The sequence below is a fragment of the Macaca mulatta genome, chromosome 9 (genome assembly GCF_049350105.2).
Source record: "Macaca mulatta isolate MMU2019108-1 chromosome 9, T2T-MMU8v2.0, whole genome shotgun sequence".
In the NCBI taxonomy this organism is placed as follows: Eukaryota; Metazoa; Chordata; class Mammalia; order Primates; family Cercopithecidae; genus Macaca; species Macaca mulatta.
The window spans coordinates 6,935,265-6,947,210 of record NC_133414.1 but is presented as its reverse complement, the minus strand read 5'-3'; the positions used below and the strand labels follow the sequence as shown (position 1 = coordinate 6,947,210).

The following is an 11,946-nucleotide window of genomic DNA, read 5'->3' as shown; positions in this document are numbered from 1 at the left end:
CAATGAGATGGGTAAGAAGTTGCATGTCGGTGCAGCTGTTATGAATGAAATTGAGCATCTTTTCATGTATCCAAGAGCCATTTGTAATTTTTATGTATGTGTGTGTGTGTGTTTGTGTGTGTGTGATCTATTTGTGTCCTTGCTTGTTTTTCTCCTGGGTTTGTTCTTGTTCAATTTTGAGTAGCTCTTTGTGTATTTGACCAATCATCCATGTGTCTTTTTTATGAGTGGCAAACAGTTTTTCAGCTCTATCATTCGTCTGTCTTTTGACTGCCTCTGTTGGTGGTGGTGGTGTTAGTTGCTGGTGTGTGTTTGTGTGTGTGTGTGTTGTTAGTTTTACCGTGCACAAGTTTGTTTTATTTACTGAGGATTTCTTACCACGAGAAGTGAGTGGGACCACAGCCCCTCTTTTGGGAATCTGGCGTGGGCTTTGCTGCCAGGAGGCCATCAGAGCTGCTGCTGATGTTCATTTCCACTGGAATTTTGCTCATCTTGAAGGTTCCCATCTTTGCACTCCTCATATTTACATTTTTATGCTAATTGAAATCACTTTGCAGTTCATCATCTATATGCTCCCTGGCGGTGTTTGCTTCTTTTTAAGTTCTGGCTTTGTCCATCCACTGAGGTCATTGACTGGGGGAGTGCAGAGGCCTGGCCTGGACATTAGTGTTGGCCACAACACCCAGCTTAGCACAGCGAGGTTACTGCGGGTTCAGTGCGAAATCCAGGACTAGTGGTCCCCAGGCCCTAGCAAGCCACGGAGGAGTCTGGGATGTTTCAAGGGGCTAACTGAAAGCTCCCTCTCCCTTTTAGCCATGACACCCACTCTGAAACGGTTCCCAGGTTGTGTCTCTTGGTGGGACCAGGTTCCAGGGACGGCTCTAGATCGAACGACTCTTAAGCTCTCCTCTACCCCTGCTAAGGTCTCCCAGACCCATTCCACCCCACCGAGGGAGAATGGAATTGCCTCCCCAGGACCCTCCCTCATCCTCTTCCCTGTCCCAAGCTCAGAGTTTGAAGGCAGTGGGGCCGAAGGAAGAGGAACGGAGACAAGCCAGGAGTTGAAGAAGCCATTGGTTTAATGGGGTGAGGAGGAAGGGAAGGATTCGGTGGCAGGAAGGCGGGTCTTGTGGCTCCTCTTTCTGCCCTGGCAGGGGTTGATGTGTGGGAGAGGAGCCCTGAACGCTGTCTTCTCAGGCATGGGGTCAACAGGGAGAAGACTGGAGAGGAGGAATGCATGAACTTTGCCTCTTGCTGTAGGGAGGGAGGAAGGAGACGCTGAATACAGGGAGGAACATTAGCCGCCTTGTATCTGGGAAGGTTGGACAATAGCGCACTTCCGTGGGTACAGACAGAGGAGGAGGGAGCCGGGATCTAAGGCCGGAAGAGATCAGAGGGGCTCAGCAGTGCAGCAACCTGTAAAACTGACTGATTCCAAAACACCCAAACCAGCAGACGGCACCCTCGCCCTCCCCTCGCCCTCCCCTCGCCCTCCCCTCGCCCTCCCCTCGCCCTCCCCTCGCCCTCCCCTCGCCCTCCCCTCGCCCTCCCCTCGCCCTCCCCTCGCCCTCCCCTCGCCCTCTGTCCTGGAGGGCTGCTCTCCCGTCCGGCCTCTGCCTCTACTTTTTCCTCCCAATCTGCGCCATCAGATGGGCGTTGGCGGCCGCCTGGGCGCGCAGGTTCTTGGCCTTGGCGATGTTGAAGAGCAGGTTCATGATGTTGGTGGGGACGTCGAGGGACAGGGTGAACTTGGTGCGCTGGGGACTCTTGGCTGTGTCCTGGCGTGGCTTTCCCCTGGGCTGTGCTTGGGACACGTATTTGTACCGGGTGCCTCCAGCTCCACCCCTGGCCCCAGAGACGGGGAAAGTCCTTTTCTCTTTGCCCTCGTCCTCCTCTCCCGAGGAGGCGTTTCCGCCTGGCGGGTGGTGGAAGCTCCTCTTGCTCAGCAGGGACGTATCCTCCCCCTGGCCCTTCTCAGCCTCAGACACGGCGGCGTTGAGGCAGCTGAAGATGGGCTTGGCCTTGTAGAACTTGTGCGGGAGGCCTGTCCTGGGGCCCCCCAGGAGCAGCAGCAGGAGCAGCAGGAAGTGGACCGGCCTCGGCATCTCTCCCTGCAGCAGAAAACAAGGGATGTGGGCAGAGGCATGGGAGGGGCTTGGCGCCCTGGAGGACCTGGATGAAAATCTACTAGGGTGTTGTTAATATTCCACTGCAAAGGTTCTCCAAGCATGACCCGCAGACCAGCAGCACCAGCCCCGCCCGGGACTTTGTTAGAAATGCAAGTAATTCTCAGGTCTTTTTCCAGAACGAGTAAATCAAAAGCTCTGGGGCCCAGCCGCCTGTGCTGTAACAAACCCTGCAGATGATCCCAGTGATCACTAAAGTGTGAGAACCATGACCTCATTAGTATTTATGGGTTTTATTTAATTCAGATTTGCAGGCAGCCTCTGCCCCTGTAAAGCGAATAACTAATATACTAAGTAAGCACCTAGCAGCCTACCGTGGTTGATTTTAACGGTGAGTGAATTTTTTGTTCCTTCATCATTGTCAAGGCTGACTGAGTATATCCCTGTTGCTTAAAGACCATGGCTGGGCATCTAGTCAGTGTTTCCAAGGCAGATCTTTATGGCTGGTTTCTCGCTAGGCTATCCTAGTTTCTTGAGAACAATCAGATTTGTTATTAATAACTAGGTTGGTTCTACTGTAGACTTTATGAATTTATGAAGTCAAATTATGGTTTTACTGTAGACTTTATGAATTTATACTTGGTCTTTTTGTCAGACCAAGTATCATCCAGGGAGCGCCAACGTCCTCCAACCACAGGACTTCAATGCCAACACTATCTGTGGTCTCTAAGACGTGGTCTCTAAGTCAGACAGAGTCAGGGTGATTGTCCAGGGCAAGAAAGAGACACTGAGAACTCTGAAAGGATCCTAGTCTATAGGGACCAGTTGAATCCATTCTCTTATTTAAAAAAAGAAAAATAAAAACTGGCCAGGCACAGTGGCTCACACCTGTAATCCTAGCACTGTGGGAGGCCGAGGTGGGAGGATTGTTTGAACCCAGGAGTTCAAGAGCAGCCTGGGCAACATAGTAAGACCTTATCTTTACAAAAAAAAAAAAAAATTAGGTGGGCGTGGTGGTGTGCACCGGTGTTCCCAGGTACTCAGGAGGCTGAGGCAGGAGGAGGCTGAGGCAGGAGGAGGCTGAGGCAGGAGGAGGCTGAGGCAGGAGCATCGCTTGAGCTCCAGAGGTCGAGGCTACAGTGAGCTGTGATTGTGCCACTGCCTCCATCCTGGACAACAGAGCAAAACCCAGTCTCAAAAAAAGGAAAGAAAAAAAACCCACTAAGCGTTAGCGTATAGAATGTTGTGGCAATAAAAACATCCAACTCGATGACCCTCATGTTACTTGGACTGTTCAGGCTTTAAGCATCATATGCACTTGCTGGTTCACCGATGAACAGTGTTAAACAAGACATCGAACTGCCATCCCCATCAGGGGAGAAGGGCTTGTGCTGAGCCACCGCCACCCTCCCTCTGGGGCTCCTTCACAGTAGCAGCATGCAGCTGTGCCAGAGGCCGTCAGAGTTCAGGTTGCCCATGGCCACTGTTCCTTAGGATATTGTGAAGTGGGCAGAGTTGACTTCCTGTGCCCTGAGATCAAACCCACTCTGCAGCCAGTCCTTCTTGCCTGGTCTGCGGGCACACATTCTCTCCAGCCCTGCAATAAGGACATCACGTTTATTTGTTCATTGTTGTCCTTCATCATGCACGAGGACGAAACAGTGAGGTGCATATGTCAGGAGTTTTGTCTCAACTCCTTCTAGAGAGAGCACGGCTGCCGTCTGCGGGCCCCGGCTCACAACCCGACATGCCTGTTCTCTCATTGCGGTGTGAGGATGAACCATCCCCTGGGCTCTCCTGTGAGACACAAGCAGTGAAAGGCTCTGCTGTTCACCTTTGGGGGCTTTACCTGAACTTGAAGGTCACTCTATTACCAAAGACAAACTCGGCTTTCACAAAAGCAAGCAAGAAACATGTGGTTCACTATCAACATGGGAGAATTCTTTTCTTGTGTTAGTTTTTTAAAAATAAATAAGAACAATTGGGTAAGTAAATCACCCGGCGATTCATCTGGGCCTTCAGCAGCGTGAGGCTGGCATTGGGTCATTTTGTTCTTTGCGGTGACAGTGCAGAGCAGGGCCAGGCAGGGCTGGCAGTCGGGGCTCAAGCTCCAGCCTCTGCTCTGCAGTTCTTCGTCAGTGTGGCCTTGACGAGGCCGTTTCCCACACGTGAGTGCAGTGGAGCCAACCCAAGCCCATCCAGATAGCCTTAGGCTGTGAGGGATGGACAGAACCAGCGCTGACCCTTAAAAAAGGGAGCCTGGGTCTCTTTCTAAAGGAGGATCCTGTAAATCCCTGCTGCTTCACTTACCCTGGAAACAGACACACACACATGACACATAGGAACATAGAAATGCACACATACATACGCACATACTCATAAACATGTACACATATACACATACATATGCACCCAAATACAGATACACACATATATACATGCACACATGTGCACACACATACACACCTCACATGTACATACATACCCATATAGACATATGGACACACATATATACATGCACATACATGCACACACGCACCTCACACGTACATACGACACACACACACATATAGACACATGCATATTTACATATGCACACACATGTACACACATGCACACCTCACATGCACGTACATACACATACATATACATATATGCATGCACACCTATGCACACACACATACATACCTCACATGTACATGCATACACACAAGCACACACGTGCACACACCTCACATGTACATACATACACATACATATAGATACATGCACACACATATACGTGCACACATATGCCCACATATACATACCTCACATGTACACACACACACATGCATACACCCCTTACACACATACACATGCACACACATGCACACACATATACACACATGGATAAATATTTACCCAGCACATTTCCTGTCAAAGCCTGTTGCTTCCCTTGGCTCTCCACATTGCAGCTGTTGCCTTTCTTTCCTTTAATCTTTTTTCTAAGAAATCAGGTTTTGTTTTGTTTGTTCAATTTATTTTGCATTACAAAAATTTGGAGCTTATTTTATGCAATAATATTTTTCATAATTTATGAAAAAACACATGATCCTTGCTTTAAATGGTCCAAACCTATGAACTGCCAGATCTGGGCATATTGCCTGGTGCAGCGAGAACAACACAGGCTTTGCAGTTAGACAGACACAGTCTCGAATCCCTTCTTCATTCTTACTTGCCTGAGGGCTTGGGCCGATAACCTCTGTGAATTTCAGTTTCCTTCTCTGATAAATGGGAAACAATAACCACCTCCTAAAGGTTAAGTGAAGGATTAGATGAGAAACGTCAATGTGTGTGTGAAAGCTCCTGGTCTAAACAGATGCTTAATCAAGGCTGATCCACACCTGAATAATCTCCATGTCTTCTTAGGAGAAGATCTGGTCTGCACACAACCTTTTCAGAAATGCATTTTACACACACAGATGTGCATACGCAGTACACATATGTACAGAGAGGCCAGGAAATCTGAGCAAGGATTTGATCCTGCAGACCAGTGTCCTTTTTGTATCGTGTCTCTGGCTTGTAGCTTTTGGCTCCATGCTACCCTCTCCACCCTGACCCATACAGGCTCCTTTTGCCCTTAGTCTAAGTAAGTGGTTCTCAACTTTCAGGTGCTTTGGACTCATGTGAAGGAGCAGTTCAAACACAGCCTGTGGGGCCCGTCCCAAGAGTTTCTGAGCCACTAGGTCTGGGATGCTCCTGAGAACATGCATTTCTAGCACAGTCCCATGTGGTGCTGATGCTGAGGTCTGAGGACCACACTCTGAGAACCTCTGCTCTGCATGCTCCGACCCGACTCTGGACTCCTTAGAACTGTACACTGGAGTTCCAGGGGTGCACTAACCATCCCTGTGGAAAACGGGCTTTTCTTTCCTTAAATATTGCATTCAATAACCAGACCTTCAGTTTTCTCATTTATAGAGGACCTAATGAGTTGTTTTTCTTTTTTCTTTTTTTTTTTTTTTTTTTTTGAGACAGAGTCTCACTCTGTCGCCCAGGCTGGAGTGCAGTGGCCGGATCTCAGCTCACTGCAAGCTCCGCCTCCCGGGTTTACGCCATTCTCCTGCCTCAGCCTCCCGAGTAGCTGGGACTACAGGCGCCCGCCACCTCGCCCGGCTAGTTTTTTTGTATTTTTAGTAGAGACGGGGTTTCACCATGTTAGCCAGGATGGTCTCGATCTCCTGACCTTGTGATCCGCCCATCTCGGCCTCCCAAAGTGCTGGGATTACAGGCTTGAGCCACCGCGCCCGGCCGAGTTGTTTTTCATAAATAGAGTATGAAGCGTGGTTTTAGCTGCCTTGCACCTTGAAGGCATCTTAAAGCTTGGAAATTATTTCGAATGGCTTGCAAACCCTGAAAGGGTTTAAAAAAACAGAAACCAATTTGGAAAGGGTTAATACTGGTGGGAAAGTGGTAGAGAAACTTTGTCTCTCTGTCCCTTTGTTCCTTCATCCCTTCGTTTCTTTCACCACCAGACTCAGTCCTGTCCCTCCCACTCACTAGCTCGTGCCTAACCACCTAGGGCCTCAGTATTTTCCTCTGTGAGAGCAGGGGATTGAGTTCGAGAATCTTTGTTCTGATTTCTTTCTTTTTCTACTTCTGAAAGCCAGAGGTCCCTCTATGAAAAGCACTGGGAGAACGAAATGATTTCTTGATTTTCACCAAATGAAAGGTGCCTGGACTCTGGGTGGGTGTAAGCTAAAATAGAGGGTGCTGACCAGGCCCGGTTTCTCATACCTGTAATCCCAGCACTTTGGGAGGCTGAGGCAGGTGGATCACCTGAGGTCAGGAGTTTGAGACCAGCCTGGCCAACATAGTGAAACTATGTTTCTACTAAAAAATACAAAAATTAGCCAGGCATGGTGGCACACACCTGTAATCCCAGGTACCCAGAAGGCTGAGGCAGGAGAATTGCTTGAACCTGGGAGGTGGAGGTTGCAGTGAGCCAAGATCATGCCACTGCACTCCAGCCTGGGTGACAAAGTGAGACTCTGTCTCAAAAAAAAAAAAAAAAAAAAAAAAAAAAAAAAAAAAAAAGGAGGGCATCGAGATGCGGCCCTGGAGCTACCCTCAGGCCTCCCCCTGTGGGTTCCACGTGGCTCTCTCCCCACTGCCCCACCACCCTATTTGTTTGTTTTACTTCCTCACTTGAACCCTGCACCCCAGCCCAGGGAACCCCTCCCTGCTCCTCTCTATTTCCTTCCCAGGGCAGCGTTCTGCATTTACCCTCAAACACCTGGAACTTTGCACAATAATTGCAAATATTACTGAGAACTCAGAATACTTTCTGAGTCCAAGCCCATCTTGGGGCTCTGCCCACACGGGCTGGCCCTTTAGTGTAAATCAACACTTGAGTTTACCTGTCTATCCCCACCCCTTAAAGACACTTGGGTGTTATATTTCTTTGGTATCTCCATTTCTACTCAATATGCCAAGCCTTTCACTGTGCAGAGATATTCCCTCTGGGTCATTTGGCTCTCAGCAGAGTGACTCAGGATGCTTGGAAAAGCCTGACATGGCCAATAGTGCCTTATACTAAATCATATTCTCAATCAATATTTGTTGAATGAATTGAAATTCAGATTAGTATTCAGGCACTTAATTAAATCAATTTATTTTCCAAGGCAAAACAACCTCCTAAAATTCTTTCATGGATGTACATTCTCTCTGCAAATCATGTTGTTACATATCATAGAGGAAAAAATCTTTTATATGGCATACTTTTTTTTGTTATGAAATCATACATGTATACTTAGAGTCACTTGAAAGTTGAGGGCTTCTGAACATGAAACAGTTCGTGTCCATGTAACTTTCTGCAGTTTTCCTGTGAAAAAGTTCGGGTTTTCCCTTGCAATGGGCTAACCAGCTGGATGTGCCGCCTGGAAGTGCTACCTGTCTCATCTCAGTTGCAAAACCAAGGCACTGGGGAGAGGAAGTGAGATCCCTTTTAACTCTACATTTACTTTTCTCCACATTTTTGGGGTCAATTTGTAAATATTGGGCCTGTGCCTTTTTAAAACATGCATTACCTTCTTATTTTTCAAACCCCAAGTCTACCGTCAGAGAAGAAGACTGTATTCACGGACAGGGTGCCAAAAGTGTGGAAAGATCTGTAAAAGTGTCGGGGAGCAAGTGTCCTGCGTGGCACTCTGTTCTCGCTGCATCTGAAGGTAGCAGACCTTCCTCTCTCTGCAAACCCTCAGCTCCAGCCTGAACAGGGTTGTGAGGGTATTGGAAGGTGTCCCCTCACCATCAGCAATGATGCAAAGTTACACAGCAAAGGAACCTTCCAGAACTGTGAATTGGACATGATAGGAATGCCCGGTGCTGAGCTTAATTCTAGATCATTTAAAATGTGAGGGTTCTTTGCAACCCTGGATATTTTCACCATCAAAGTGTTTGAGTGGCGGGGGGCTGGAAGGTAGATTCAGATCTCTTTCTGGGACTTTTCTTTTTAGGATCTGTTTAGATTTGTTTAGTGTTTATAGGATAAAAGAAAAGGAACTCTCCTCAAAGAAAAGACACTCTTTACTTCCCACATAAAGTCTAATTTTGCAAGTTTCTCCTTTTACATTCCTTGGACTCTTCTGCCATACCCTTGGTGAAACAATATGAAAATTTAAGATTTATCTGCAGCCTGCCACAAAAATAACTGAGCACTATCTAGTTATTAATACATTTGAGGGGCAAAGCTCTACACCTGTATTTTTCTCTGGGTGCCTGAAACTCAACCATTTCTTTGGGCTGTGGTGACAGTAGCACTTGTCTAGGGTGCTGTAAAGAAACACAGTTACTTCTGGGAGCTGTGGCAGAGGCAAGCACTGAAACATGAGGGAGCTGGGTCAGTCCCCAATTCCCAGCACCTCGTAGGGAGAGGACAGGGCATGAAGCAGCAAAGGCAGGAGGCAAACAGCACTGATCACACAGCTCTGCCAAGTGCAGAGCTATTCCTGTGGGCTCCGTTTGTCTGCAAACATTGATAAGAAGTTAAACTAAAACTAGACCACTTAAAACATTTAAAAAATCTTACATTTGTTATTTTTTGGTAGGTGGCTATGCTTGGGAAGGAAATTGCAAACAGGATTTTTCTTTCAGAAAACGTGAACATCAAACATCCATCTCCCCTTCACAGGTAGCAGTTAGCCATTGTAGATATCTGCACACACCCCCACAACGTGCCTAGTGTGGCAAAGGACTCTGGGCTTTGATGGCCGAGGACCTGGTGGGGAAAACTCCCTCACCTCTGGCTTTTCTTGGGTGAGTCACTTAATCTGTGTTTCGCTTGCTGCATCCTAGGAAGGAGACATTACCTGCTTCTCAGGTGTGCCCGAGAATGACGGGAGATGGCACAGGCGAAGGTCTCTGGTACAGGTAAACAGTAAGTGCAGGTGTCCTCGCTGCTCTGCAGGTGCTGTAGAGTCATGTCCTGTGGCTCCCATTTGCCCTGGCATCCCTACCCCATCCCCAGTTTGTAAACTGTCTCCAAGGACTGACCTTCCTGTGCACAACTGAACTCTGTTCAGAGAAAATAGATTTGTGTGAACACGTTCTGCCTCTGATCTAACACCTTTGGAAAGCAGGTCTTTCTATACCAACATGGGAATGGGATTGTGCCTCCCTGAGAAACTTCCCCTGGTCCCTTTGGGGCTGATCTCTGCTGATTGAGTGGGGGGCGTTCTGCATCGCTCTCTTGGGCTTCCACCCAGGGGCGCTAGCAGCTCTCATCTCTCGCGCCTGTCCAGTGCACGGCACCTCCTGCTTAATTTAGGGCAGATCCATTTACCCTTCATAAGTCAGTCCCGACCACAAGCTTACCTGAGAGTGGACTTCCCTCCGCAGCGAAACGCTCAGGGAGGCCGGCGCAGCTTCAGGGCCAGGAGGACGGCCCCATGCACATCCCCCTGAACTTCTGGCTGCTCCGGGGTCTCGGCTCCTGCTTCTCCGGTATTGCTCCTAAGTGGGCTGTGATATTCCCTCTCTATGGAAACGGTCCCCTCCCCTGTGTGTATATAAAAGTGACAGATCACAGGGTGGATCGTAATTCCAGACGTGGTGTCTACGCTGGGATGAGATTTCATTTAAAATACAACCAGAACCAGCCGTCCACGTCATGCAGATGACAGGTGCTCCAACCTCGACCCCTCCCACCTCTGCTTCCCACCCCGCCCTCCTATCTCCCCCCCCCCGCCCTCCTACCCCCACCCCCGCAACTGCTCTTGCATCCTAGCAACTTGCTGCATTGATAAAAGCAAAGAACAAAAAAGAAGAAAAAAAAAAGAAGAAGAAGAAATAAAAACTCAAAACAAAACAAAACAAAAACCCTGGTAAAGTGAGAAGCAGTGTCTTTGAGGAATTTTATTGCTGATCTTCATTCTAACTAATTACAGTTTCCTCTACATTCCCCTTGCCCTAACTCTCCTTTTGGAAATCTAGAATCCGGACCTGCTTTGAAAGCAGAGAAGCGGTGTGAAATCCACCTGTTGCCCTGTTGTTTTGTGGGTTCTGACCATGAAGTGTCATCTGGCTGCACACGTAGCCCCTTGTGCTTGCCACACACTCGGTGCCTGCTCCCCACGTCAAGTCCAATTTTGCGAGTTTCTCCTTTCACATTCCTTGGACTCTTCTGCCATACCCCCAGTGAAACAACACAAAAGTTTAAGATTTGTCTGCAGCCTGCCACGAAAACAACTGAGCACCATCTAGTTATTAATACATTTGAGGGGAAAGCTTTACACCCGTATTTTTCTCTGGATGCCTGAAACTCAACTATTCCTTTGGGCTATGCCAGCAGGTCATCATACACCAGAGGTCTGGAGGTTTTAGTGGGAAACGGCTTGGATTTTACTCGTTTATGCATCCTATATTTATTGAGGACTTACTGTGTAGCGGGTATTGCCAGGACCCCCACGAGTTCAGAGAAAAGTAAGTTGTGGCCCCTGACCATACAGGGCACTCATGGTTTAGAATGGTAGGGGAGGTTGGGCACTGTGGCTCACGTCTATAATGATGTGCACTTCGGGAGGCTGAGGCGGGCAGATCATGAGGTAAGGAGTTGGAGACCAGCCTGGCCAACATGGCGAAACCCCGTCTCTACTAAAAATACAAGAAAATTTAGCCAGGCATGATGGTGGGTGCCTGTAATCCCAACTACTCGGGAGGCCAAGGCAAGAGAATCGCTTGAACCTGAGAGGCGGAGGTTGCAATGAGCTGAGATCGTGCCATTGCACTCCAGACTGGGTGATAGAGCGAGACTCCATCTCAAAAAAAAAAAAAAAAAAAAAAAAAAAGAAGGAAAGAAAGAAAGAAAGAAAGAAAAATGCTACAGAAAGGAGCAGTCCTGTCCACTCAAGACGGGAAAGGAGAGAGAAGAGCAAGAGGGGTTTCAGATAGAAAGGACGGATCCGCACAGACAGAGCCAGGGATGAGAGGAACGGGAGGGAAGGAGGGCGATGGGAGGGAGGTGTCGGTGGGTGTGGAGGCAGCTCTGCACTGAGGTGCTCCAAAGGCCTGCGGAATTGGGAGTTTATTCCATAGGTAATGTGGAGATGTGGGGGACTGCGGTCTCGTGACCCCTTATTCACAGATGAGGAAGCTGAGGCTGTGAAAAGTGACCTGCCGGGACCCCACAGGCCTAGGGTGGCAGAGTCAGGTGAGAACCAGGCCTGACGCTGGGCTCAGTGCTCCTTTCACTGGGCTGAGCTGATGACAAGGGGCCCGACAAGATCGGCTGGCTGTTCCTTGCCCTCCTCCCAGACGGCTGCTTCACTCTTGTGAAATT

General features: G+C 48.6%; 1 protein-coding gene across 2 annotated transcripts; it reads right to left on the bottom strand.

Moving 5' to 3' along the window:
- Window positions 1-1,061: 1,061 nt before the first annotated feature.
- On the bottom strand, window positions 1,062-10,310 carry UCN3 (urocortin 3). Of its 2 annotated transcripts, XM_028825938.2 has the most exons (3): window positions 9,984-10,310; window positions 1,624-2,111; window positions 1,062-1,374 (listed from the first exon to the last, which is right to left on the bottom strand). In XM_028825938.2, exons 2-3 carry the CDS (start codon window positions 2,103-2,105, stop codon window positions 1,206-1,208), a joined length of 651 nt encoding a protein of 216 aa, XP_028681771.1. In that variant the 5' UTR covers window positions 2,106-2,111; window positions 9,984-10,310; the 3' UTR covers window positions 1,062-1,205. The 2 variants fall into 2 exon arrangements, with proteins under 2 accessions (XP_028681771.1, XP_077801787.1); XM_077945661.1 differs by having other exon boundaries at window positions 1,062-2,111.
- Between the last annotated feature and the right edge of the window lie 1,636 nt (window positions 10,311-11,946).